Raw genomic sequence first — 25,550 nt, 5'->3', positions numbered from 1 at the left:
TTTTTCTTTTGGGCCGGTCTGGTGGTACAGTCGTCAACTTGTACGACTTAACAACATGCGCGTCAGGGGGGTTTAAGTCCCGAATAGACCGTGCCCCCATACGTAGACTGACTATCCTGCTATGGTAACAAGTCACTGAAAGCCAAGCTCACTATCACTACTGGTACAGGCAGGCCTTGACCGACAGCGGTTGTTGTGACAAAGAAAAGAAGAAGAAGAAGAAGATTTTTTCTTAGATTTTTTCCTACTTAGATTTTTCTTCTTCGATGTACATTCTTTCGGGTGGGAACTCTTCTTTGATCGGTACATCAATTTCCGGGTTTTGCTCCACTTCTTCGGAGCTTGCTCGCTCTGTAAGCTGTCTGACTTTCAGGGTGGCTTTTTTTTTCAGATGTAACATGAGTTGGGATTTGTACCGGTACGACTTATCGCAGTGCGTGCAGCGAAAAACGACGCCAGCATGTGTAAGCTCATGTATCGTCCTGGCGTACGAAGAACGGAACTCTTCGTGCATTGTCTGCACCCGTACGGTTGTTCCGAGGAGTGAGTTCGGTAATGTCTGCGCAGCGCCTCTCTACAACAGAATACATCAGAGACATATTACAATTTTGTTTTTCTGCTCCAGTGAGCTGCGTAATAATCTTACCGCACTTTAAAAATCTTGCCACAATCTCGCACGTATGCATGTCGCTACGATGGACATTTCGAATGTGCATATTCAATCCACTTGGATGTTTAAATTTGCTAGAACACATACTGCATTCATGGAGTTTTCAATGCCGTGCTGAGATCGCTGCGTAAGGACGATACAATAAAGTATACGGTAAATATTAAAAGGTCATATATTAAAAGTATATATACGGTCTTGATTTAATTAAAGACACGCAAAACAACCTACCATGTGGGAAACAAGGGAACTAGTAGCAATAAATCCTTTGCCGCACAATTCGCAAGACCTTACGATCCGCTTTTCGTGCACCTGTTGAACGTGGCGTGCAAAGTTTGCGGGATGGGCCACTTTAGCCGGACAGAAGGGACACGAATACCCCGCCTCTTTGTGGGTTAGAATATGTGCTTTATAATCGGCCTACCCTTGCCACAAATCTCACACAGCGCTAAGGGTCGCTTGTAATGTTTACGCTTCTTGAGCATGGAAGGTTTCAATGCTCCACCTCCATTGTCGCATGGCGTTTGTTCATTGGGTTTTGCTGAGGCAACAGACACCTTTTCCCAACTTTCTGGTTTGCTACTTCGAGGTCTTCTTTTCCGCTTCCGGAGCTCATCGTCAGTATCATCGGAAAACGGTTCACCCAACTCGACGTTGTTGGCCGAGTACGGTGCTTTGTACTCTTCTTCTTCTGCGACCTTTTCGGATGGGACTGTGGCGTTCAAATCTTGTCCGACTATGGTTGTGGTCTCCTCTTTCGGTTCTGTTTTTATATCTTTATCGGTGAGAGTCTCAACTTTCACTTCCAATGGATCTACATCGGGTATGTTTGCATTGGGTATGATATTAACCGGGGCTGATGCGTTCAAATCCTGTCCAGTTATGTTTGTATCATCCACGAACGGTTCAGTTTTTATTTCTTTATCGATATCGACGAGAATTTCAATTTTCAACTCCAACGGATCTGCGCCGGGTATGTTTGATTCGATAAGAGTTTGACCGGTTCTTCTTTTGCACTAATGACCAGTTCTTTTTGTGCACTAGCGGGCGGTTCTTTTGTGCACTAGTGACCGGTTTTTCTTTTGTACTAGCGGGCGGTTCTTTTTGTGCACTAGTGACCGGTTCTTCTTTTGATGATGCCCTAACGCTCAGTTCGCGGAAGGTGGAATCATTGCGCATACATGCGTGCCGGAAGTCGGTAGAACTTTTCACGCTACCCAAACACTTAAAACATATTCTAAGTTTTAATGCATCCTGCCGGCTCACCTGAAAGGAAGGATTCAGTTGATTCCAATGCTTTCAACAGTACTGTATGGGATAAGTAGATAGCTGCGGTACCGAAACTCCAGTACACCGTCGAACATCAGCGATTGTAAAGGTAAAGCTTAGAGTTTTACCGATAACGATCGTTTGTTCCTTATTGGGGCACAAGCAAAATCGACACAAATGCAACATATCTGGCTGAACGTTTGCCATCGGGAGCAGTCACAGAATATGATTGTAAACAAACTGAACAGGACACGGACGGAGGATGACAGCAAAAGGTGTTACACGCACACAAATGCAACAAGGGCTATTTTGACGTTCGTCTGGCCTTTAAAAACATTTGAACTACAATGCAATTAGAATACAATAGGAATATAGAAGAACCGCTAGTAGTACGATAACGAAGAACGCAAAAGTGGTGGAAATAATCTCGTTAGAATTATACACTGAACATTCGTTGTGATGAGATTGTAATGCTTTGATTAGGTTTAAAATTGTTGAAAATTATTTAAAGCAAATTATAATAAACCGCTGCAGAAAACGGGACCGAATGAAGGTGGTAAATTTCGAGTTAATTTATTCATAGCAATTTAGAACAAATGTTAAGCTATGCGCTTTGGCGAAGCAAACACCCAATACACTACAATAAGGTTTATTTTTGTTTCCTCGCAATATTGTGTAACCTATTGAAGTGATCCTTCAGTGCGTTTGAATGGGAAAATGTTTTCGAGCACGCTTTGCACTCAAACGTTCCACCCTCGTCCTGATGCGACATCTGTGCGAGAGAACAAAGAAATAATAAATAACTGAATAAGAAAGCTGACGATTTCCAAGCCTGTTTTGGCAACACTTACCATATGATATTGTATGTTTTATGGTGAATGAACCCCTTGCCACATATTTCGCACGTTTTGCTTATCGTTTTCAGGTGCACCGTTTGGATGTGTTGTATCATGTTAGTTTTCTGCTTCATTCGCACCGGACAATGCGGGCATGCCTCGGAGATGTCGTCCTCGTGGTTGATCACATGCTTCGGCAAGTGCTTCACGAAGATGCCACAGATGTTGCACAGGTGCAGCTTTCGCTTGCCGCGTTCCCGCTCGTACGGCACGATCAGTGGATTGGATGGCCAGTAGTAGCTGCTCCATTCACCGTTCTCCGGGTCCGACACGCCGTCGTCGTCCGAGATTGACGCTTCACCGGGTGCGATATAGTTGGCAGAGTTGCAATGTTCGTCATCTTTCGCAAAGCGTTCGGAAACGGTTCTGCTGCTGCGATTGGTAGTGCTGGTCCTGCGGCAGCCGTCCACCCTTACGCTGTCGGATTCTGAGTCTAGCAAGTATTCCTCCAGAAAGGAACATTCCCCTTGCACCCTACGGAAGGGATCGTTGATGCTGTACTCCGTCGATCTATCATCGAAATTGTCGAGCTCAGCCATCATATCTGGTTCGTCAAGATCGGACGGTTGGCTTTTCCCGTCCTCTGCTTTGGTTTCGATGGCGTTCGCGCTTGCAACCAGCAAGTCGTGCAGCTGCTGGAACTGTGCATCGTTGCTCAGGCAGCGCGTCCGAAAGTCGGCAGAGATTTTCAGCTGGTTGATGCATTCGAGACAAATTGCGTACTGTAGAATATTCGCATCGAGCTAAACCAAAGAGCCATCAAGATTAGGTTCATACATGACACGAAGGGCAGCGGTAGCGCTGGACCAAAATCAAGCGCACGATATTCACCTGTATTCCTGTGAACCGTTGCACATCCTCGATTGTGAGTAGAGTGTCGAAGGTTTTTACCAAGGGCAGAAGCAGTTTCTGGTTCTCGCGAGAGACAAAACCGACAGACGTACAATATTCCCTGCAAACTGTTCGCCATCCCGAAACAGGTAGTGAGATTGTTTACATGGAACGACAACAATGCGATGCCAGGACAAATGTCAAATCGCACGCAGATCAAAACAAATGAAATCACGCACACAAGTACGTTCGGATACAGGGTGTAGCATAAAGTACTGCTTCGAGAATACTGTCCTTCGTAGATCATTTTGAAAATTCTGAACATTTTCTACATAATGATCCAGTTGGATTTCTTGCACCATTTTGTCGTTGCATGCTGGAGATGTTGAGAGTTGGAGCTCTCGTATAAGGTTTGGAACAGCTCGAATAAGATTTATTGTACAAATTATGAACCAGTTCCTGGGATAGGACAGTTTCTGGAGAAATTTCAAATGGTTGGTAATAGTGTAGGGTTTCATGAATCTCTCGTTTCATGAATCTACTGCGGTGTAAGTTTGGAAAGGTTGGATTCAGCCTGATGCGCCACCCATCTGCGGGCCCAATTTGTTCGTCCTCCTCCGACACCACCATCTCGCCTGGTGCGATGTAGTTGGCGGAATAACTAAGGTCGATATGATGTTCGGTGCTAGCTCTACGGTCCCTTTGGTAGCAAACTTTGGCGTACGGGCCAGTTCGATTGTCCGGTCCGAGCTGCGGGCTGCTATATTCCGGAGGTGGTCCAAGCTCAAGTTGGACGGCAATTGTACGACAGTTCTTGTGCTCTTTGGGCCATTGCTTGCGATTAGCCTAGATGTGCGAGAACAACACCACTACTGTCAATGTTTTATGGTCACCACTACACCATGACATTATGTTCGCGGGATCCACTGCCAGCGTACACACGACGCCCACGTGGGCCTGCCCATACCCGAATACACAGCCTATAGCACACGATTCTATCTTCACCATTAAATTAAAAGGGATAGAGCTTATACCCCGAACATAACCTTAAGGTACGCATGCTTCTCTCATCATATGAATATGAAAATGAAGAAAAGGACAAGGCAAACGAGACACAGCAAAGTTTCCTCACGGCTACACATGTCCTCTACCCAAGTGCCACAAGTCCAATAAACGACCACTTAACGGGTTCTAAACGGCTCAAGCTATCAACCTAAACGAAATCTCAAAAACTTCGTTTAGCAGACGGTAAACGACTGATGCATTCTAAATAGCAAAGAAAAAGCAGGTAGCGCCATTTGTTAATGGGATAGCAACACAGTGGAGCCATCCATCTATTGAGCAAACCAGAGAAGCTGTGGAGCTTAGGTTTTTTTTCTATGGATATTTGATGTTCCAGTCGTTTAAGCTTAATTTGTGGCGCTTGCGTAGATGCGTTGCCTATGCGTCTCGCTCGGTATCACAGCGGCATACGGCAGGCAAGCATTACACCTTCTGCTACCTGATACCCACACATGCTTACAAGAACAAAACTATTCGGTTCGGGTCGGTAAACGTCGGGTGGACGCTGGAACGCGATGGAGCAGAATGTTCCATGATTTTGTATGAGTCTGGCTGTTTTGGACGGCACTCGTGGACGCTCGCACTGTGGCAAACGATAAGCAATAGGAAAATCTAACTGTTCCAAACAAAATTATTGGATTAATACAAAGGTAATTTACTTATCTAGTTTGATGGTTCTGTGTTTCGTACAAAATAATTTAATGATCAAAAGTTCTCAAAGAAGATGATCTGCTGGTGGTAATGCGGCAGTGTTTTCCATCTGATACACTTATTCCGTTTTGCTGTAAGTACTATGGACCCTTCTAATATGCTGCTTCAGTCCGCTGGCATGGGTGAATGTTTTAGCGCAAAGTTTACACTCGTGCGTGTCGATATCGCCGTGATGGGAACGCTGTAAGAGAAAACAAACAGATTAACCCCATAAATTGCTTGCTTTGTCCCGTCTGTACAGTTTCGCCCATCCTGCACTGACCATGTGATAGCTGTACGTTTTGTGATGCACGAAGCCCTTCCCGCAAATGCTGCACGTTTTGCCAATCGTTTTAAAGTGCACCGTTTCAATGTGCTGCACAATGTTGGTTTTCTGCGTCATTTTGATGGGACAGTAGGGGCAGCCGTGCATTACTGCCTGCGTGTGATTTAGCGTATGCCGCTGCAGGTTGATCACGATCGAGCCGCACATATCACACAGTGACTTTTTTCGCTTCATTTTCTGCTTTCTGCGTTCTTTGCTGGTGTGCGTAGCTTTTTTGCCTTGCTGCTTCGGTATGTTCGCTGGAGGTGTTGCATAGTACTCCTCATCGCTTTCCGGGTTCGTTTCGCCAGGTTCGATGTAGTTGGCAGAGTAGCCAACCTCACCATGGGTCGATAACACTCGCATAGCCCTCCCGTAAATCTCTTCCTCGTCGACATATTCGAGTTTGATTTCGAGGTCCGGTTTCAGGGCAACTGCCTGCAGCTCACAAGCAGTCTCGTCTGGATTTTCCAAATACTCCTCCGCCAAATCGAAGGCGCAGGAATCGTCCGTTTTAGTAAGCCGCGTCAACCGTATCTCTTTGTACTGGGAATCGTTGTACATGCAGGTACGGCGAAAGTCGGCCGAACATTTCAGTGCGTCCGTACATTCGAGGCAAACTGCGCAGGAAGCTAGCTCGTCGTCCGTTGCGATCTGTAAGCAAAGAAAAGCCATGTTATGGTGCAACAACGGGATCCTCGCTGTGTGTCACCCGGCCAGACACCTGTAGCCCGGTGCAGTGTTCTACATCGTCAATTGTAAGCGTAGGATTGATTGTCTCCAGCACTGGGATAAGTTTTTCTGCGTCCTCGCACAAACAAAACCGACAAACAGAAACCGTTTGCTGCGGTGCGTTCTCCATCGCAGGCGTGAATACGGCGGCACTGATGGTAAACAAACAATTGCAATGCAAGGAGAAAACGTCAACCGTTTCAAATCGCAGCTGTCATTAATACCGTTACCCAGGTAGCAATAATGTTTGAAAAAAAAGAGATTTCTTGAAGGAACGGACATTTTGCCAAAAAATGTGGGTTTATCGAGCGAAAATGCTCATGTTATTTTCATTGTTAGATGCTGCATAGTTAGTGGTGAGAGCTCGGAATTGGGCCTACCCGATACCGATTCCGTGTTCGGAATCAATTCCAGAGCTGATTCCTATGCTGAAATCGATTCCGGATCCGATTCTGTAGTCGATTCCGCGACCGATTCTGGAGCTGATTCCGGAGTCGTATCCGGAGCTGAGCCGGCTCCGGAAACTGGTTCCAGACCTACCATTCTAAAAAACATCGGAGCTAGCCAGAATCGATTCCGAAGAAATGTTTATTTTTCCCAGCACTACTGCATAGATCCATTCCCATCCATTTCTGATTCTGACGTTCCTGAGTCTAAACTGAACCGCAATCAAATACAAGTCTCGGACAGATTAAAAAAAAAGATAATTTCAGTTCCGAAATGGGTTTTGAATTAGTTTCTAGGAAAAGGAATGTTTTGGAATCAATTTAAGGCATTATAAATTTGGTTTCACTGGTAACATCAGTCTGACCGTTATTTATCTCTAAGGAATTTATTTTTACTTTAAAAGGCAAAATAACCATTTATAAAAAGAAATTATTTTAACTCTAAATGCATCGGTCAGTCATCATTTTCGTCGGATGCTGGACGTCATCAGAAATATCAATTCGACTCTTTTACAGTTTAAAATGGACAACGTGATTAGTTCATTTTTTTACAATTTTCGGTTCTAAACTAAGCAGCACCGGAGTCGATTCGTGTTTCAACAGATAATGTGTTAAAACAAACCAAAACAGGCATTGCTCCAAGTCCATTGAGTAAAGACATTTGTACAGTAAGCCTACAGTAGCCAGGTACAACATTGAGAACATAGCTCCGATCGTATATTTTAAACGAACCTAGTAGATTCTTGCGGAACCTGTGTCGCTACTAGAAAAATGTGGGAAAAAACGTATGGTTGATTCGCAGAGTATGTTGAATGAACTACATAATTAATTCTTCTTCTTCGATCTTCACAAAAAAACACAATTTTGAACGCAAAAGCTAACAGAGAAACAACTAAATGAAAGTTTAATTTGAATTTTAGTAGTGTCAATTGGCATTAAAAATATTGGAAAAGCAAACACCTAGGTTTGCGGCAGAATATTTGGCCAGATCGCAATGTCATTCTATTGGCCCTCTAGTTTGACCGCATCTTCATCCTTTGCCGTCTCTTCTGGGTGCATCTTTTTCATGTGCATCGTGAGAAGCGATTTGTATCGGTACGACTTTTTACAAATCCTACAGCCGAAAACAATGCCATAGTGCGTCAGTTCGTGCGTTTTTCTAGCGAATCCACTTTTAAAGCGCTTTGGACACTGGCTACAGGCGTAGGGCTGATCGGTGGAGTGCACTCTTTCGTGCACTTTGAGTTCTTGTCTGGGGGGAAAAAACGCACGATCGTTACTCGTTGCTGTCGAAATTGTCGAAATATGGGTTGGTTCATATACTTACTTCAGTTTAAATTGTTTCCCGCATAAAGCACATTTGAAGTTGTACTCATCGCTATGGAACCGCTTAAAGTGATCCCTTAAGCCTCCTGGGTGATTGAATTCCTTCTCACAAACGTTACATTTGTGCGTATCGCCTATACCGTGGTGGGAACGCTGTAAAATAAAGAAGTAGAAGCATGATGTTTGCAGGCACAAATTATCCGCTCGCTATTCCCATTGCGTCATCGTCATCTAACCAGCCCTTACCATGTGCGATTTGTAGGTATTGTTGTGCGTAAACCCTTTGCCACACAGTTCGCACGTCTTCACTATCTTCTTCAGATGGACCGCTTCGATGTGCCGCAGAAGATTCGAATGATCGACCATTTCCACGGGACAGTGAGGGCACGCTCGTTTCGCGTCCTGTCTGTGGCTCTGTATGTGGCGTGGTAAATTGTTCACCAGCTTGCCGCACGTCCCGCACAGCTGCTTGGCGCGGTTGCCCGTGCGTGTTGGTTTGGTGCCGTGCGGCCGGGAAACAGCTTTCGTTTTCCGCTCGCTCGTCGATGGCGACGGTTGGTCAATGTACTCCTCCTCTTCGCTGAAACTCTCCGCTTTCATTGTCATCACACTATCGACACACTGTTCCCAGCTGGCCGTTTCGGCCTGTTCCCTGCCGTCCGATGCACCGGAATCGAGCCGCTCTTCCTGTTCCTGCCCCTCCTCGGACTGTTCGTAATCGGTGGTTGTCTGTTCGTCGTGTTGCGGCAGGACAAATTCAATCTCAAACGCTTCCGTCTTGGCGATATGCGCGGGACTGTCGTCGACGAACTCGACTTCGCCCGGCTGCTCGGCACTGTGGAGGGAAAACAGCTCCCGGAAGAGGGCGTCATTGCTGATGCACGAGTTCCGAAAATCGGCCGATTTTTTAAGCCTGCTGGTGCACTCGAGACACATCACGTACAGGGCAGAGTGCTCCTTGCTAATCTGGGAAAGCCGGAGAATGGGAAGAAAGGCGGGCGTACCGAAATTAGGGACCGATTTGGGAGGTTCGGTTTTGGCGTTCAAACATTACCTCGATACCGGTGAACCGTGCCAAGTCGTCCAGGTCGAGTGAAGAATTTAGCGTTTTCCGCACCGGGATGAGCAGTTTCTCATTCTGGCACAGACAAAATCTGCAAATATTCGATATTTCGGCCGAAGCGCTTTCCATTTTCTAGCCGCAGTGTAGTTTTTGTTGATAAACAACACCACTGGATGCGAATAGTCAGAGTGACCAGAAATACCGATTTATCTGTACAGGCGGTCCCCGAAATACACGGTACCTCATATACGCGGATTCTGAGATACCCCGTTTTCGGACCCCATTAACCGTAGTATCTCGAGGACCGCATGTACTGACCAAGAAGTAATAAAACCATTTCCCAAATGATTTAATGTAGTGAGGGCGGTGGCAACACTGATCCGATGCGATTTTATCGGACGTTTCTGTAAAACGCTATTTCGTCTCATATTGCGAAAATTTAATGATTTGAAGGTTTAACCCAAGGACCGTAAAGATATCAGGTCAAGTTATAGGCCCGTTTTGACAGCTAGGTGGAAGAAGAATCGACGAAGAAAACTGACAGTTAGTTTTCCGCGTTTGGCGAACGCTTCAAGTTCTCGAAGGAAAATTTCCATTTTAAATCACGGGCTGTGTTCTAATAAACTAAAATATTCACCCAAATTGATCTCCACCAAATATTGACCATGCAAAACGTAAACAATCCATCAATACATATGCAAGCGGAAACCATCTGTCAAAATCGGAGCCCAGGGGGGGGATCACCAAAAGCGCTATAACTACACCTCATTATACATTCCACCTTGGTTTAACCATCATTAAAAAATAATTTCTTATTGTTCCTACATATCCTGCATAATTATATTGACAGATAAAATCGGATGCAATGATCCGACGGAATCAAAAAGTTTTGATTCCGTCGTACGACGAAATCGGACGTCAGATAACTACCGACAAAATATAAAATTTCTTCCGAAAATTACAGTCTGTTCCCGAGTTATGCGGTTTCTGCGTTCCCGACGACTCCGCGTAACTCGAATACCCGCGTAAGTCGAATTTCACGTTATGTGAGTAAAATACTACCCGATTACCATGACCAAAGTAAATAGAAAATGTTGCCAGATAAAAATCTATTTGGTTTGAATTTGGCCGGCAACAAAGTTGCGCTAGCTGTCAAAAACCATACATTTTGGCAGCAATAATGTTGCGCGTAATAAGAATAGACCGCTGCCTAAGTCGAGAACCGTCGTTACTCCTGAAAAAAAAGTCGAGAACCGCGTAACTCGGGAACAGACTATACCGTTAAAATTTTGATGCTCCTACCGAAAACCGCCAAAAAATTCTGCCCACACTGTAGTGAATAGAGCTGTCAACCGCTGTTTTGACAACTGCGCATCCCAAGATGTCTCGAGCTCGAGATGGTCTTGGTGGAGTTTTATAGTAATCTCGATAAAAGCGCAGAACAAAAACCGTCTGTTTTGTCCCTTTGGATTGGCGAAGAATATCAATTGAATTGTAATAAAAATATAAGCATTGATTCTCAATAGATGATATGAATGAAGCGCATTGTATCATTGTTCATCAAGTTTTTCATTTTCATCACCATATTTAAAAGAATGAGCAGCACACGTGCGCGTTATCCGATTCTCAACCGCTTGCCAATCCTGCTTTACTTTGAGGCCGCCACTAGGCTGTGCGTTTTCTTTATATGGACCTCCAGACTAATCGAGCGCATGAACTGCTTTGAGCACACCGGGCACTGAAACGACTCACCTGCGTCTTGATGGGCACGCTAAAACGAGAAAGAATCGGGCAGAACTTATCTCAAGCACGTGCGCTAAAAACGGCCAATGGCCGGCTGCACCGCCACCACCTACCATGTGATATCGGTACGTTTTAGGATGTACGAAACCCTTGCCGCAGAGGTGGCACGTTTTCTTGACCGTTTTCAGATGCACCGTCTCGATGTGCTGCGTTAAGCCAGTCTTCTGCTTCATCTTCACCGGACAGTGCGGGCAGGCTAGGTGGGCCTCCTCGTGCGTCAGCATGTGGGGTGTAAGGTGCGGCATCAGCAGGCCGCATATATCGCACATATGCAGCTTCCGTATGCCGCGCTGGCGTTCGTAAGCGATCAGCGGATAGTCTGGATTGAGGCGGCAATTCTCCCAATCGACGGACGTGTCGTCCTCCTCGTACGATATTTCCCCCGGTGTGATGTAGTTGGCCGAGTACGCAAAATCGTCCCCCGGCTCGACAGTGGTCCGGTACGCAAACGCGTTCCACGAGACGGTGGGCTGCTGCGGGGGGCAGTAGAGACTGTAATCGATGTTGCGTTTTTTGTAGCGTCGCTTTGGCGCAGGTTCGCAGACGGACTTCTCAACCAAGGGTGCTTGCCAAGCATCGTCACAATCCGTCGTTTCGAATGCAGAGCTGTCTGATAATTCTACCGTTTCAACGGTTTCGAGGGTTTGAACGCTTTCGACGGGTTCAACGATTTTATTGGTATCGATGGGATGGGAGGGGATTTCCATCGGTTCCGTTTGCGGCTCCTTGCCACTTTTATTCACTATTGAGCAAAGGTCTTGGAAGAGAGCATCATTACGTAGACAGGTGTTACGGAAGGCGGCGCAGCTTTTCAATCTATCAATACACTCCAAACACATGCAGTACATTGATTTGTTGTCCTCATCAATCTGGAAGATGTGCCCGGCAAATGGTTAAAATGATTTGGCAGCGAATGAGTGCAGCTTTGGAAATGCGGGATAGATGCCCCTTACCTGAATGCCCGTGAATCGTACCACGTCCTGGATGGCGAGCGTCAGCATCAGTATATCCTCGATAGCGACTAAACTTTCTTCGTTCTCGCACAGACAAAACCGACAGACTTGCAGCATTTGCTGCTGCTGCTGCGGCACGGCATTTTCCATGGCGAGTCCCGAACGAATGGGTGGGAATTTTGTTTGTAAACCAAAGTCGGCGGGCAGTAATGTCAAACTCAACCAAAACAAGCGATGCTGCTCGCTGTATTGGTGTTGGGGGAATGGATATTCTTCACCAACACACGTTTAGCATTTTTAACGACCGTTTTTAGCGGTTGCAATAGTTTTTGAAATATCTCTATATACGATTTCTCCCAGTTTTTTTTCCCGGAACTAGTGATCTATCCAGTAAGTAAATTCTTTGAATTTCATTTTATTTCATTATCCTTATGCAGTGTAATTTGTAGTGAAACGCATGTAAGTTCATTTATCGTACATGCACGCAAGCACGTGTGATTGTACCAGGGATCTTCCTTAACGGCAACTAAACCTGTTGCAGCACAGCCACACTGTCCACAGTGCGCTGTCCAATTATGCTAAATATGCTACGAAATACTGTCGTTCGCATTTTGCTTTCTTTCGGCCATTCTTTCGCTAACCGTAATTGCATCTTTGGCCGGCCCTGTCACTGTCGCTTTGGCAGCGTTTGCGACCGTCCGAAGCGGCATGCCTTTGCAGCTGGTGGTATTTTGGGGTGTCAGCCTGTTGAACCTGTTTTCTATTCGATGAAATTTTCTTATATGCTCCGCCAACCCGATCGAGCGACTGAACACCCTGGAGCACACTCTACATTTGAACGACCTTCCAATTTGTTGGTGTACTTGCTGGCAAAACGAACGAGGAAAACAAAACGGCAATGTATAAAAAAAAAGTTAAGCAAAACAAATTTGTCTGCAAATCCTTCTACTTACCATGTGGTACTGGTACGTTTTGAGATGTTCGAAGCGTTTGCCGCAGATGTTGCACGTTGTTTTGAACATGTTATCATGTACCATGGCACCGCTGTGTTGCTGCGCGCTGCCTTTAGTCTTCAACTTCTCCGGACGGGGTGGACGAGGGGACGTGGGTTTGCTCTTTTGCTCGAGCCTTTGCGCATTTACCACCGTGCGGCTACACGTGGGACGCTGTTGGCTGTGATGTTGCGTTTGGCGCATATCCTGCCTCTGTGCTGATGGTTTCTCTCGATCGGCCGGTACAACCGTGTTGTTCAAACTGTCGTCCCAATCTATCTCCCCATACTCTTCCTCGGAAGTTAGTATTTCACCCGGCTCGATGTAGTTGCTGCAGTAGGCAGGTTCGTTCTCTATTACCGTCTCTTTTCCTTTGATGACGGGCTGGATGGAAAGCTTTTCTACCGGTGCACTCCGCTGTTCGTTAGATGTCTTAATAACCCGTGGTTTGGTGGTGCCGTCCTCACCAGAAGCATCGAAAACCATCGAGCTGTCCAATGTTCTGGTTGCTTCACGGGGCGCTTCCTCAGCACTAACGGCCAATGCAGCACTTATCTCATTAAAGTAAGCATCATTGCTCAGGCAGGTGTTCCGGAAAATGCTCGACACTTTCAACTTATCCGTACACATCACGCACATCGCGTAGGATGCTTTATGGTTCTCAGTAATCTACAAAACCAGCCAAAAAAAAAACGGTTTTAGAGTTTGTCTTACTTCGGCAAAGGGATTAGCAAAGTATGCGTCGCTTACCTGAATGCCCGTGAATCGCACTACATCCTCAAGGGTAAGCAGGCACGCTAGTACCTCATCCATGGGAACTAAGCTGTCTTCCTCCTGACACAAACAAAATCGACAAACGCTTAGCATCGTTTGCGCACCGGCGGAACGGGCCATTGTGAACCGGCAGCGCCTTTGGGTTTTGTTGGTAAACAAGCCGCGCCATCGACAAATGTCAAACATCAGAGAAGAGCACACACACACAGTGACCAGAAATACCGATTTATCTGTATTCCTACCGATTTTTGATATGCCTACCGATTCACAGATGAGCCCCCTAAAACTACCGATTTTTCATTTATCCTACCGAAAATCACAGACTTTTTCGTAATACTGACCAAAAAGTCATATTACCATTTCCCAAATCACTTATTGTATTAAACTCTATATGGAAATCACTACCCGCTGCGCAGATTCGAGCAGTTTTCTGCGTAGTTTTTTGCGTCGTTTTGTGTCAAAAAATACGCAAAAAACAGCGCTGGACTTCAGCCGAAACTACGATACCCGCTGCGCAGATTCGAGCAGTTTTCTGCGTAGTTTTTTGCGTCGTTTTGTGTCAAAAAATACGCAAAAAACAGCGCTGGACTTCAGCCGAAACTACGATAGCCAGCGTATTTCCCCCTGTGCAAAGCGACGGAAGAAATCATGCCCTTTCGCGCATTTTCTCAGGCCTTCTTTTTCCCTCCTACGGCAAATTTGTCGAGCAGCGTTTTGAGCTACCCGTCCCTGACTCTGCCTCATACCCCTCGCCTGAGGGGGCTGTCGAAGGTTTAGTTGTGTTGGTGCGTCAGACGGCCAATCGCTGTCAACCGTCGTCCGTGCTTTTTCGCTCCATAGCGCTATCTCTTTCTCGCGTGTGGTCAATGCTGATGAGCTGCTGTGGCGCTTAAAAAAACCGTTAACAAACATTGCGGCGATGCAGTTGCATTTTCTCAAATCAAACCAAAAAAGCGCAATGAGTTGAAACGCTGCAATGTAAAAATGACTACGGAATCGCTAGCTCACGCTGGAGGGTTTGCTGTGCAACGCACAGAACCTTTATTCGCATTATCACGTTCAGCCCGGCGCTTGTTTTCCTCAACATACCGTTCCGCCGGCATCTAGAACGCAAGCTGATCGTGCAACCGGCATACTGGAAAGTCTGTGTTGTCTTCTGGAATGTTATGATTCATTGGTCAAAGAAAGGAAGGTGTTCATGACAGTGGCGGATTAGGGGAATCGGGGGAAAGATGAGATGAGGCTCCTGTACATGGTAACTGATGACCGGGAGGAGGGGGTACTGGCACACAGCTGTTGGGAGATTGAACAGCATACTTAAATTGACGGCGGGCGCGGGCTTCGACCATGGGACCCCTACGCTCATCGGTCACAGGCCCTACAATTATTTCCGGCATGAGGGGGGAGGGGGGGGGGGCAAATGACTCTCCAGCCACTTGGCCACAACGACCATTTTTCCGGGGTCCTTGTCACTAATACTCTGTCCACTTGTACGGTGTTGACGGTGTTTTTTCTATCGTGGAGGTGCATCCTTCCCCCTGCCTGCAGCGTATGCATCGAGCAGGAGACAGTGTGGCAGTATGCAAGTTGCACGCTGGATAGGAGCGGGCCCGCAACACCGCCATCATTCCGCACATCTGCATGCCCGTCGTGGGTTCTAACCGCGTATGAACCGTCCGCCGTAGCAAGGGCTGACTATCCGGCTACGTGGTACTCAAGTCCTGAAAAGGCCGGCATGATCGCGTAGACTATTACGCCAAATAATAATAATAATAATAATAATAATAATAAGAACTTAGCAAAGCAGTCCACACTCGGGGAAGGTTTTTGTTTTGACTTTGGTGCTGCCGGGTCTACCGCTGTGGCGCGACAAATGCACGGAATTCACTCGACTAAAACATGAACCTACCGATCCGAACCCATTCCAAGGCAATGCCGGTCAATCGGCGTCATGATAACTTCTCGAAACCAACAAGCCGCCAGATTCTGGACGGGCAGGTGCAGCACCATATGCGCGAAAGAAATTTGCTACATATCACACGCACGTTTGCTTCGATCGTGTGCCTTTTTAACACCCCCAACAGCAGAACCGATCGCAAAGATCGTGGTGCCAATCCGATAGTTGTGTTGTCTCTCAGGTAGCGAAATCGAAAATGCATGGACTTTGTAGCCGCAGCGGATGAAAATGTACGCATCAGAATCAAATAGTTTTGGGGTTTCCACACGCACACGCACACACACACACACACACACACACACACACACACACACACAAACACACACACACACGCACGCGAGCACGCACGCGAGCACACATGCACGTACGCGTGTACGCGGGCAGGCACCCGCGAAAGCGCAAACGCAAGCACGCACCCACGAAAGCGCGAACGCAAGCACGCACTCCCCTCCCCCCCCACCAGACCACCCCCCCCTCCCCGCATGATCGATTACGGCTACCGTATCGGTAGAACGGCTGGTTCAGCTTTCTTGTATCGCATCCTCATTCAAAGCGCCGGGCGGGGTGGGGGATCGCGACATGATAGAGTGAACGGTCACTTTCCCCGCGCTGTGTGCGTGTGTGTGTCGTGGCCCGAAAACTAGAGACAGATTTAGGCATATTTTTAAAAAAATATTTTATTGCCACTATACATTGTGCTACATGATGCTTAGAAGGTTGTTGAAGCATCAAACATGTTCAAATTAAAAAAAATTAGATTAGTGTTAGACGTTCTCCTACGCTTGTTTTAAATAGGCTTCTTCACCCTCAATTGGCAGGGGCATCGAATGGTCTCATCAGCAGCGGCACGAAATAAAATAAACCATCAATACACCGATAACACTTTAAATCCCAAAATGAACCAGCTTCTCCCGCATCGTCAAGGTCACACACGAATAAATAAATGCTAACACCCACCAATTACAATACACAACCGCAATGTACATATACACCAACGCATACACACTGATTAGCTGACGGCGAAAGGCACGGGCTGAAGCGCAAGTATAAGGCAAGGCAGGGAGGGGAGAGGGAGTAAGGGGAAGAGGAGGAAGAAGGAATGGGCGCCAAATTTTTTTTTTGGCCGTTTTTTTTCTCCGCCGTTTGAAATAGTTCATCCATTCCTTCAACAGATGGCGCTCGTTCCGCAACTAAAACCTGCAATAAATACGCTGGCTATCGTAGTTTCGGCTGAAGTCCAGCGCTGTTTTTTGCGTATTTTTTGACACAAAACGACGCAAAAAACTACGCAGAAAACTGCTCGAATCTGCGCAGCGGGTTTGCACAGGGGGATGATTTCTTCCGTCGCTTTGCGCAGCGGGCAGGGACGGGCTCGACGAGCTGCTCGACAAATTTGCCGTTGGAGAGAAAAGGAAGGAATGATAAAATTCTCCGAACGCCATGATTTCTTCCGTCGCTTTGCGCAGCGGGTAAACTCCTACCGAAAACTACCGATAAAATTTTGATGCGCCTACCGAAAACCGCAAAAATAATCTGGCCACTCTGCACACACAAACACATATACAGTATGTACCCGTGATACGCGCTTTATGCGTTACAGGGTTTCCCACGATTTATTGGTCAGTTCCCATGATTTTTTGGTGCGTTCCCACGATTTTTTGACCGTATCCCATAGATTTTTGGTTCGTTCCCATAATTTATTGGTATTTTCCGATTGGATATCAATACAATTGGACCACAAAATTCTGGTAAACGGCCAAAAAATCGTGAGAACGCACCAAAAAAATATGAGAACCCACCAAAAAATGATGGGAACCAACCAATAAATCGTGGGAAACCCTGTATTGCTACTTTTATACACTCTATCATTTATTTGATACGGTTAGTGTACAAAACTCACATATTTATGGCTTTTAAGTGGATTAAATTTTTTAAAGTTAAATTGTTTAATTTATATGTGATGGGAAAAATGAAGTTTTCGTCAGAATCGATTCTGGCTGGTGTCCAATGATGCTACGTATTGATAGTTGTATCGATGGGTTAATATAATTTTTATTCCGGAATTGGATCGTTCCGACTCCGGAACTTAACGGAGTTGGACTCGGAGCTACTCCGGGCTGTTTTAGCGAAGGGAAGGTGTGGGGAGGGGGGAGAGTGCACGAGAAAAACTCCCGATTCATCGACTCCGAATCCAGAGCAGTCCGGATCAATCCAATAGGTTTTTTTTTTTAATCTGACGGAAAAGGTCAATATTATTGCAAGACGGAAATATTTTAAACATAAAGAAAATTGTTATACTGAATCGTACATATTCGATGCTTTACTTGAAAGATAACACATTCATCAAAAATTGTCTGTAAAACAAAGAACAGTCATTTTGGGAATCAGCAATTGCTACGACAACCTATACTACTTGCTCGGACTCTGCCGGACTAGTTCAGACTCAAGTCCCATTCGGAGTTATCCTGATTGATCAGGACAGGTCCAGACTGATCCGGAGTCGAATTCGGTTATAACCCAGAATAAAACATGAGTCGGATTCATATTTTGCGTACCGAAGTCAGAGTTCTCCCAAGACTTCGCTCCGGATTACCCATCACTAATAGATAGCCACAAAGAAGGATTTAATCCTGATTCCTGTTACCGGAGCAAATTGCAATTCCCAGGTCGATTGGGATTCCGGAGTCGATTCTGACCCCGAAGTCAACTCCGAAATCGGCCACGGAATTGACTCCGGAATCGGCTCCGGAATTTACTCCGGAATCGGAATCGGTTGCGGTATTGATTCCGAACACGAAATTGGAATCGAGTAGGTCCGATTCGGAGCTCCCACTACTACAATGTATACTGCATTGGACAATTCTTGATGCAAATTGTACTGATTTGACATTTGATCTGTATAATTTAGAAAATCGCGTATCTACGAAACCGCGTAACTCGGGAACAGACTGTACATTCACGTGTATGTATACGTGCCAGCAGGTTTGAAATTTTGGAGCAATTGCTTTTATTACTTTAAAAGATATATAAATCATTTGGTCTTATCCACCTCTTTAAATTTCAACTGTAATGTCCACTTGATATTCAACATTTTTCTTACAACTACCTACTTTCTTAAATATACCTTATCACGGTATAGAAATCCGATCACGCAATTTTATAGAACGTATCGTAACAGTTGCTTAGCATCTTGGAGAAATCATCACTATCATTTCTGGTCTCGCTAATACTCGCATCGTGGCTCTTCTTCATGTGTGCATTGCGCTGTACCTTGTACTTGTACGACTTATCGCAGAACGTGCAGTCAAACGTGACGCCGCTGTGCGTTAGCTGATGTGCCGCTTTGGCGGTTCGGCTTTTGAACTTCTTGGGACAGTGCAGACAGGAGTACGGTTTTTGCGTTGTATGCACATTAGCGTGCAATTTTAACGATTGGCTGGTAGGAAAGGTAGAAAATAAACATGAATCGCAGTTTGTGCTATTGCTTCCTGGTCCAATGTGTCCGTAGGCCAGTGGGTGCTCTACGCATCGCACCGTTTAGCTTACCTGGTTTTAAAACTCTTGCCGCACGTGGGACAGTCATAGTTGCTGTCGGTCAGATGAAACCGCTTTATGTGGTCCCGCAAGCCGTTGGGATGCCGGAACACATTACCGCACACGTCGCACTTGTACGATTCTCCAATTCCATGCTTAGCGCGCTGAAGTAAAAAAAGCGTGAAACATTAACGGCGTGACAAAAAAAACCCATATGCTCCAACTTACCATGTGCGAGGTGTAGATGTTTTTGTGTGTAAACCCCTGGCCGCACAGTTCGCAGGATTTGACCACCTTCTTCAAGTGCACCGCCTGCACGTGGCGCATCAGGTTGGCCGGGTCCTTCATTCGCGTCGGCCAGTGCGGACAAGCATATTTCGTTGCGGTCGTGTGGCAGGCACGGTGCAACGTCAGATTGTTTACCAGCTTGCCACACGTCGGGCAGAGCTGCTTTGGCCGGTTTCTGTGCGCGGGAGCGGCGATGCTGCCGCCATCCACCGATGCCACGTTCGTCGCTTTTCGTTTCAATTTCGGCCGCTTCAATCGTTTGCCAGTACTAGGTGGAAGGGTTGGGCTTGCGTCAGTATCGTTATCTCGTTCGGCCTCCGGCTTAATTTCGTACGGTGCGATATAATTTTCCGAACAATATCCATCAGCCGATTGGGGCGAATCGCGTGTGAACTCTTCGACGCTGTACTGCCATTCCGGCACATCCTCAGTTAATTTCGTTTGCTTTTCACACACTATTTCAATTTCTAATTGTTCTACCTTTACGCTCGATGCTGCTGCTGGCAGTGTTGCGTCAGGACGTTCTTCCTCCTGCCCGTATATAACGCTACTACTGTACAGCTGCTCGAAAAGCGCACTATTGGCTAGGCAGTTGTCTCGAAAGGCGACAGATTGTTTTAATTTTTCGGCACAATCCCGACACAGCGCGTATAAGCCATGTTCTTCGTGATGTAGCTGCGAAACGTTGGGACCGTGTGTTAGTTATTTGGAAGTGAAGCAACGCGCCTCATGCTGCCTGTTACCTGGATGCCTGTAAAGCGTTCTACACTCTCTATCGTAAGAGATCCGTCCAGTGAGGTTGCGATTAGATCGAGGCGGGTTTCATTATCGCACAGACAAAACCGACAAATGGGAAACATTGTACTCTCCGGTCCAGTGTCGTCCGTGTTTACACTTGCTGGATGGGTGGATAAACAATGCCAAAAGAGAAAATTTTCATAACAAAACATTGACAGCGAAGCCAGGCACAGGGTGATTGTGAAATCGTTCGTTCGGTTATTTAAATATTAACTGATTTTTGCTTGAGGCGAATGACTACGCTCAAAATCTCTATAAAAATGATTAAAAAGGGAGAGATGATGGGGATAACGTGTGGTAACAGTGAACGCAACAATCAACTACCTTTTCATTATTATTTTCTCTTTCAAGTAGCTTTTGGTTTGCTTTGGTAATCGTAGAGAACTTCTGATTTTACGTATTCGCCTTGGAAATGATTAATTCTCCTACTAATATTCTTCCCGGGGCGAGTACTCTCATCTAAAATCTACGCTTGAGTATCCGTTATTTGCTCCGTCTCTTCGGAGGTCGCTCGCTCTAACGGTGCAGTACTGTCTGATTCGCTATCCGGATGCGTTTTCCTTAGGTGCATCATGAGCTGGGCCTTGTACCGATAGGATTTGTCGCAGTGTCTGCAGCGGAAAACAACGCCCGTATGGGTAATCTCATGAATTGTCCTAGCATAGCGATACTTAAACCGCTTCGGGCATTGTCGGCACACGTACGGTTGCTCCGTCGAGTGGACCGGCTGATGTCTTTTCAGTCTCTCGCTGGAAGTAATCGAAACATGCAGTGAATATACGGGCTGGTTTTCTCATTGTGAGGTTGCAAAGCTGCGATTCTTACGGAGTTCGAAACACCATGCCACAGGTAGCGCAAGGAAACGTCTCGTTGAGATGAACGCTTCGGAAATGGTTTCGCAGCGCACCTTGATGTCTGAATTTGACGAAACACACACTGCAGTCGTATGTTCTGCCAATGTTATGCTGCGAGCGCTGCAACAACAGTAAGATGAGACAATTAGTTTGTGCTGTGAATGTTAATGTACACGCGAAAGGCTAGCATCACAGGAGACGCTTACCATGTGCGAAACGTAATTATTCTTGTGGGTAAACCCTTTCCCACACAGTTCGCAATACATTATTATCCTCTTCTCGTGCACCTGTTTAACGTGGCGCATCAAATTGCACTTGTTGATCATCTTCACAGGACAGTGCGGACATGCAAAGTTAGCCTGCTTGTTGTGGCTAGCGATATGCCCATCGATATTTGTAATCCAGATGCCACACACGTAGCAGAGCACTTTCTTATGCTTCGGGGCCTTGGGTTTCAAAGATGGGTCACTTTCACTCTTCAGTAGCGTTGGTGTTCGACTGGGTTGCTTGGTGGCGTCTGACCGGGTGGCATAAGAGTCTGCTTTTCTTCGTCGCGGTTTCCCTTTCCGTTTCGTTTCGTCAGTATCAGTATCATCGGAGAAAGGTTCTCCAAGCTCGATATAGTTGGCTGAGTAGGGCGCGTTGTACTCTTCTGCTTCCGCGACCTCTTCGCAGGAGACTGTTCCTTTGGCATCTTGATTGGAAATTATCTGTACGCTTGTGTCTTCGTCGTACAGTTCAGTTTCAACAAGCTCATCGGGGTGCATATCAAATTTCAACTCCAACGGATCGGCATCAGGCAGCACCATTGGATAGTATCTGAGGTTTGCCGGGTCTTTTTTGCCAACAGAGGATGACACAACGCACAGCCGACGGAAGGTGCAATCATTGCGAATACATGCGTATCGGAAGTCGGTAGACTTTTTCAGACTGCCCAAGCATTCAAAACATATCGCGCAACGCAACACATCGTCCGGAAAAATCTGCAATGAAAGAATTCAAAGTCATGCACATGGCGAAGTGTTTGTTTATTTATTTTTCCAATTGATATAACTTATTGAACGTATCTGCACGAGGGTCCGGATGGATAAGGAACTTGTTTCAAAGGATATCTAAACCACGGTCACTAGTGAACCGCTCGGCAATTCCTTAAAAATTGTTTTTTCTTACCGGTATGCCAGTGAATCGTCGTACATCTTCGATCGTCAGGGAAGAGCATATCGTTTTTGCGATCAGAAGCAACTGTTTCTTCTCCTGGCACAAACAAAACCGACAGATAGATGATAATTCTTGTGGAATGATCGCCATTCGGAACCGGAAACAGGATCTGTTGGTAAACAAAGTCGATGGATCGATTGTCAAAATCCGACAAGGTCAACATAGATCAAGATGTATGAGGTTGTGTGATGTGCAATCATGTGTTCTTCTATTCAATTTTCTGTGTGTACATCAAATGTTGGAAAACCAACCAATGCTGGAACAAATATCTAGCAAGCACAGGAACATTAACTGATTCGTGTCCTATCACATCTACGAACTTATGTCCTATCATATCTACGAACTTAGCTGACCCGGATCTGATCCAGAACGTACCTCGGTCCTGGGGTAGATATGAATGTAGTCGTCCAATTCAAAATAACTTCGTTCCGTCCAGGAACTATTCCGAGACCCTTGTTCTTCCTCGATACGATGACGAACCGATTTGTGGTTTAGCAACAATGAAGGAATTCAAGCGAAGCTCATTTAGTGTTGGGTAAATCTGATTCAGATGCATGAATCTGGATGAATCTTTGAAATGATCTCGGTCTGAATCTGAATCTCGGTTAGAAAGATTCATGAATCTCGGTTAGAAAGATTCATGAATCTCGAAAGATTCTTATATCTCGAAAGATTAACGAATCTATAGGGATTCATTAATTTCAAGAGATTCATAAATCTCCCAGGGTTCATAGAGCTTGAGCTTTTTGTTTTAGCTTTTAACAACCTACCTGGTCATGCCAGTCTTTAGAGGCTTTCGAGACTTCTTTGGAAAGTATCACGCAACTGGATAGTTTGTTTTGATACGGAGAGACGGTCTATGCGAGGCTTCAACCCACAACGGATTAGTTTTACGTGGGATTGGACAAATTCAGTATTTTGAAAATCATACATTTCTAAAGATTCATGAATCCCTGGAGATATATGAACTATAAAGGATTTATGAGTCTTATAAATGCATGAACCTTAGGTGATTTGTGAATCCTTGGATAGTCATATTTAGAGACTCATGAATCTTTCATGATCGACTAGAGATTCGCATCACTATTCACTAAAGATCACAATATGAATGAATCTCAACGAAAGATTCATGAAACGCAACTCTAAACTCATTGTACTGAATTCATTAAAATGTTACTTAAAATACATTGTATAGTATTATACAATGATTCCTTTATTAAAACGTACAAAATAATCAGTTACAGTATGAATCTTGCAGGTGCATCTATGTACAATTTCTGGCCCGTCGTCATGACGAATTTCAATTCCACACAACATATTGTTTTTTTTTTTCATTTCACATTTCATTTAACGGAGGGCAACTCTAGGAATCATTCCCGTGATCTTGTTAACGAGTAAAGCAACTGAAAAAAAAACATGATGAGACCCACCACAATCCCAGCCGTGTCGAGTTGGAGCATCACAGGGCCTATGGGGTGACCTGTACCGGTTCTTATTTAAAGTTGAGTTAAAAAAACACATCTCTATCAAACGACCTGTTGTAGTTTGCACTCTTCCGCATCAACCCTTTTTCACTCCTTCTGTCCATTTGCATAGAAAATCACACCTCGCATACGCCTCGAACAAATCATTTCGAGCAGGTTTTCCCTATGCTGTGAAACTTTTTTAAATGATCTTCCAAACCACAGGAACGGGCAAATTGTTTCGAGCACACCTGACACTCAAACGATTCTCCAGCGTCCTGATGCATGCGCTGAAATTGCAATGGTAGTTCGACTTTAGTTCGAAAACACGCTTCAACAGAGGGTATGACAAACTTCTGCTTTCCATTCCCTACTATTTCCACTTACCATGTGGTATCGGTAGGTTTTGTGATGGATAAAGCCCTTGCCGCATATTTCACACCGCTTGCCAACCGTTTTCAGGTGCACCGTTTGGATGTGTTGCGCCAGATTGCCCTTCTGCTTCATCCGCACCGGACAGTGCGGGCAGCCGTAGGTGGCTTCCTCCTGGTGGATCAGTATATGGCTCGGTATATGGTTCACGAATATGCCGCACCAGTCGCACAGGTGTAGTTTGCGCTTGCCGCGCATTCGCTCATCTGTAGATATACACCCGGAGGAGGAAAAAAAAACAAGCTGTATGGGACTGTCACTGGCCACATCGGCCTACCAAACCTCGTTACCTCGTTTCGATTTTCGGTCCCGCTTTCTAGATTCACTATCTCGCTCGAGCAGCATGTAGTCTACACCGTCATCATCGGACATCGGTTCGCCGAGCTCGATGTAGTTGGCCGAGTAGCGGAAATCGTCCAGCTGGTCCAGCGCCTCCTCACTGTTGCTCACACTCATGCCCTCCGTGCCCTCCAGAATGTACTCCTCCTCTTCGTACCGCACGTCCGCGTCCGGGTCGCTCTTTGGGCTGGACGGTCCGGTCCACTGCTCTATCGTGTAGACGTCCATCGGTTGCTGTTCCTGTACTTCGTACACTTTTTGTTCCTCATCCTCCTCATCGAACTCGCTTTCCAGATACTCAACGGTGTCGTCGTACGCACTCTCGGCACTGGCCGCCAGCACGTTGCTCAGCTCATGGAAAAGCGTATCATTGTTCAGGCAGGTGTTACGGAAGTTGGCCGAAATTTTCAAACTGTTCGTACACTCCAGGCACATTGTGTACGTTACGTAGCCGTCGGTGCTTATCTGCAAAATAAAGCAAATTGATCGGTTTGCTAGCAAGCGTTGCTTCATGGAGGCACCGAGCACTGTCGCGAGGAACACGCACCTTAAGCCCGGAAAACCGCTGTACATCCTCGATCGTTAGCGAAGCGTCCAGCATTTTCACGATTGGAATGAGATACTCTTCGTCCTGGTTTAGACAAAATCGGCAAATGTTCGATATTTCCTGCTTGATGGACGCCATCCCGAGCAACGCAGCAGCGGTTTCAGCACATCGAAGGAATACGTTTTGTTGACAAACAGTGCGATAGCTGCAGCAAATGTCAAATTCGCGCGCACTCTCGCTCGCACACACACACACACCTTTGGTTGGAGAAAAAGGGCGCAACAGTACAGG

The 25,550-nt window shown here is 45.9% G+C and overlaps 7 protein-coding genes across 9 annotated transcripts; all 7 read right to left on the bottom strand.

The window, feature by feature from the left end:
• Nucleotides 1–2,498: 2,498 nt before the first annotated feature.
• Nucleotides 2,499–4,025, bottom strand: LOC121601484. The gene is made up of 4 exons (XM_041930313.1): nt 3,911–4,025; nt 3,664–3,791; nt 2,788–3,575; nt 2,499–2,708 (listed from the first exon to the last, which is right to left on the bottom strand). Coding segments are annotated over exons 1-4 (1,032 nt in total). The 3' UTR covers nt 2,499–2,707.
• A 1,308-nt stretch (nt 4,026–5,333) lies between these two features.
• LOC121601467 (zinc finger protein 57-like) lies at nt 5,334–6,627 on the bottom strand. 3 transcript variants are annotated; one of them, XM_041930294.1, is made up of 3 exons: nt 6,453–6,627; nt 5,699–6,394; nt 5,334–5,617 (listed from the first exon to the last, which is right to left on the bottom strand). In XM_041930294.1, exons 1-3 carry the CDS (start codon nt 6,600–6,602, stop codon nt 5,495–5,497), a joined length of 969 nt encoding a protein of 322 aa, XP_041786228.1. In that variant the 5' UTR covers nt 6,603–6,627; the 3' UTR covers nt 5,334–5,494. The 3 variants fall into 3 exon arrangements, with proteins under 3 accessions (XP_041786228.1, XP_041786230.1, XP_041786229.1); XM_041930296.1 differs by having other exon boundaries at nt 6,489–6,627; XM_041930295.1 differs by having other exon boundaries at nt 5,341–5,617; nt 6,465–6,627.
• A 773-nt stretch (nt 6,628–7,400) lies between these two features.
• Nucleotides 7,401–9,466, bottom strand: LOC121601464 (zinc finger protein OZF-like). The gene is made up of 4 exons (XM_041930290.1): nt 9,299–9,466; nt 8,491–9,210; nt 8,246–8,397; nt 7,401–8,170 (listed from the first exon to the last, which is right to left on the bottom strand). Exons 1-4 carry the CDS (start codon nt 9,434–9,436, stop codon nt 7,921–7,923), a joined length of 1,260 nt encoding a protein of 419 aa, XP_041786224.1. The 5' UTR covers nt 9,437–9,466; the 3' UTR covers nt 7,401–7,920.
• A 1,402-nt stretch (nt 9,467–10,868) lies between these two features.
• Nucleotides 10,869–12,304, bottom strand: LOC121601468 (zinc finger protein 684-like). The gene is made up of 3 exons (XM_041930297.1): nt 12,064–12,304; nt 11,164–11,979; nt 10,869–11,078 (listed from the first exon to the last, which is right to left on the bottom strand). Exons 1-3 carry the CDS (start codon nt 12,211–12,213, stop codon nt 10,956–10,958), a joined length of 1,089 nt encoding a protein of 362 aa, XP_041786231.1. The 5' UTR covers nt 12,214–12,304; the 3' UTR covers nt 10,869–10,955.
• A 154-nt stretch (nt 12,305–12,458) lies between these two features.
• On the bottom strand, nt 12,459–14,014 carry LOC121601465. Its single transcript, XM_041930291.1, has 3 exons — nt 13,806–14,014; nt 13,017–13,724; nt 12,459–12,929 (listed from the first exon to the last, which is right to left on the bottom strand). Exons 1-3 carry the CDS (start codon nt 13,947–13,949, stop codon nt 12,651–12,653), a joined length of 1,131 nt encoding a protein of 376 aa, XP_041786225.1. The 5' UTR covers nt 13,950–14,014; the 3' UTR covers nt 12,459–12,650.
• Nucleotides 14,015–18,770: 4,756 nt separating this feature from the next.
• On the bottom strand, nt 18,771–22,875 carry LOC121601483 (zinc finger protein 337-like). The gene is given in 9 exon segments (XM_041930312.1): nt 18,771–19,222; nt 19,333–19,484; nt 19,549–20,283; nt 20,352–20,614; nt 20,860–21,155; nt 21,232–21,380; nt 21,467–22,243; nt 22,431–22,587; nt 22,854–22,875. Coding segments are annotated over 8 exon segments (2,799 nt in total). The 5' UTR covers nt 22,569–22,587; nt 22,854–22,875; the 3' UTR covers nt 18,771–18,933.
• A 776-nt stretch (nt 22,876–23,651) lies between these two features.
• LOC121601482 (zinc finger protein 454-like) lies at nt 23,652–25,459 on the bottom strand. The gene is made up of 4 exons (XM_041930311.1): nt 25,260–25,459; nt 24,664–25,177; nt 24,329–24,579; nt 23,652–24,231 (listed from the first exon to the last, which is right to left on the bottom strand). The coding sequence occupies exons 1-4, from the start codon at nt 25,395–25,397 to the stop codon at nt 24,106–24,108; spliced, it is 1,029 nt and encodes a 342-aa protein (XP_041786245.1). The 5' UTR covers nt 25,398–25,459; the 3' UTR covers nt 23,652–24,105.
• Between the last annotated feature and the right edge of the window lie 91 nt (nt 25,460–25,550).

The sequence above is a fragment of the Anopheles merus genome, unplaced genomic scaffold (genome assembly GCF_017562075.2).
Source record: "Anopheles merus strain MAF unplaced genomic scaffold, AmerM5.1 LNR4000097, whole genome shotgun sequence".
Lineage (NCBI taxonomy): Eukaryota > Metazoa > Arthropoda > Insecta > Diptera > Culicidae > Anopheles > Anopheles merus.
Note: the sequence above shows the minus strand (reverse complement) of the source record. Positions and strands in the feature narration are given on the sequence as shown.

Coding starts and splice junctions, on each gene's coding strand:
- LOC121601467 (XM_041930294.1), bottom strand. CDS start 6,602: ATGGAGAACGCACCGCAGCAAACGGTTTCTGTTTGTCGGTTTTGTTTG. Junction 6,395..6,452: donor GGCTACAGGTGTCTGGCCGG/GTGACACACAGC, acceptor CTTTGCTTACAG/ATCGCAACGGACGACGAGCT. Junction 5,618..5,698: donor AAACGTACAGCTATCACATG/GTCAGTGCAGGA, acceptor TTTCTCTTACAG/CGTTCCCATCACGGCGATAT.
- LOC121601484 (XM_041930313.1), bottom strand. CDS start 4,025: ATGGTGCAAGAAATCCAACTGGATCATTATGTAGAAAATGTTCAGAAT. Junction 3,792..3,910: donor GCTACACCCTGTATCCGAAC/GTACTTGTGTGC, acceptor GATGGCGAACAG/TTTGCAGGGAATATTGTACG. Junction 3,576..3,663: donor AACGGTTCACAGGAATACAG/GTGAATATCGTG, acceptor TCTTTGGTTTAG/CTCGATGCGAATATTCTACA.
- LOC121601482 (XM_041930311.1), bottom strand. CDS start 25,397: ATGGCGTCCATCAAGCAGGAAATATCGAACATTTGCCGATTTTGTCTA. Junction 25,178..25,259: donor AGCGGTTTTCCGGGCTTAAG/GTGCGTGTTCCT, acceptor TTTATTTTGCAG/ATAAGCACCGACGGCTACGT. Junction 24,232..24,328: donor AAACCTACCGATACCACATG/GTAAGTGGAAAT, acceptor TTGCAATTTCAG/CGCATGCATCAGGACGCTGG.
- LOC121601468 (XM_041930297.1), bottom strand. CDS start 12,213: ATGGAAAATGCCGTGCCGCAGCAGCAGCAGCAAATGCTGCAAGTCTGT. Junction 11,980..12,063: donor TACGATTCACGGGCATTCAG/GTAAGGGGCATC, acceptor CACATCTTCCAG/ATTGATGAGGACAACAAATC. Junction 11,079..11,163: donor AAACGTACCGATATCACATG/GTAGGTGGTGGC, acceptor TTCTCGTTTTAG/CGTGCCCATCAAGACGCAGG.
- LOC121601464 (XM_041930290.1), bottom strand. CDS start 9,436: ATGGAAAGCGCTTCGGCCGAAATATCGAATATTTGCAGATTTTGTCTG. Junction 8,398..8,490: donor ATACCTACAAATCGCACATG/GTAAGGGCTGGT, acceptor TTTATTTTACAG/CGTTCCCACCACGGTATAGG. Junction 8,171..8,245: donor GGGAAACAATTTAAACTGAA/GTAAGTATATGA, acceptor TTTTCCCCCCAG/ACAAGAACTCAAAGTGCACG.
- LOC121601465 (XM_041930291.1), bottom strand. CDS start 13,949: ATGGCCCGTTCCGCCGGTGCGCAAACGATGCTAAGCGTTTGTCGATTT. Junction 13,725..13,805: donor TGCGATTCACGGGCATTCAG/GTAAGCGACGCA, acceptor CTGGTTTTGTAG/ATTACTGAGAACCATAAAGC. Junction 12,930..13,016: donor AAACGTACCAGTACCACATG/GTAAGTAGAAGG, acceptor TCGTTTTGCCAG/CAAGTACACCAACAAATTGG.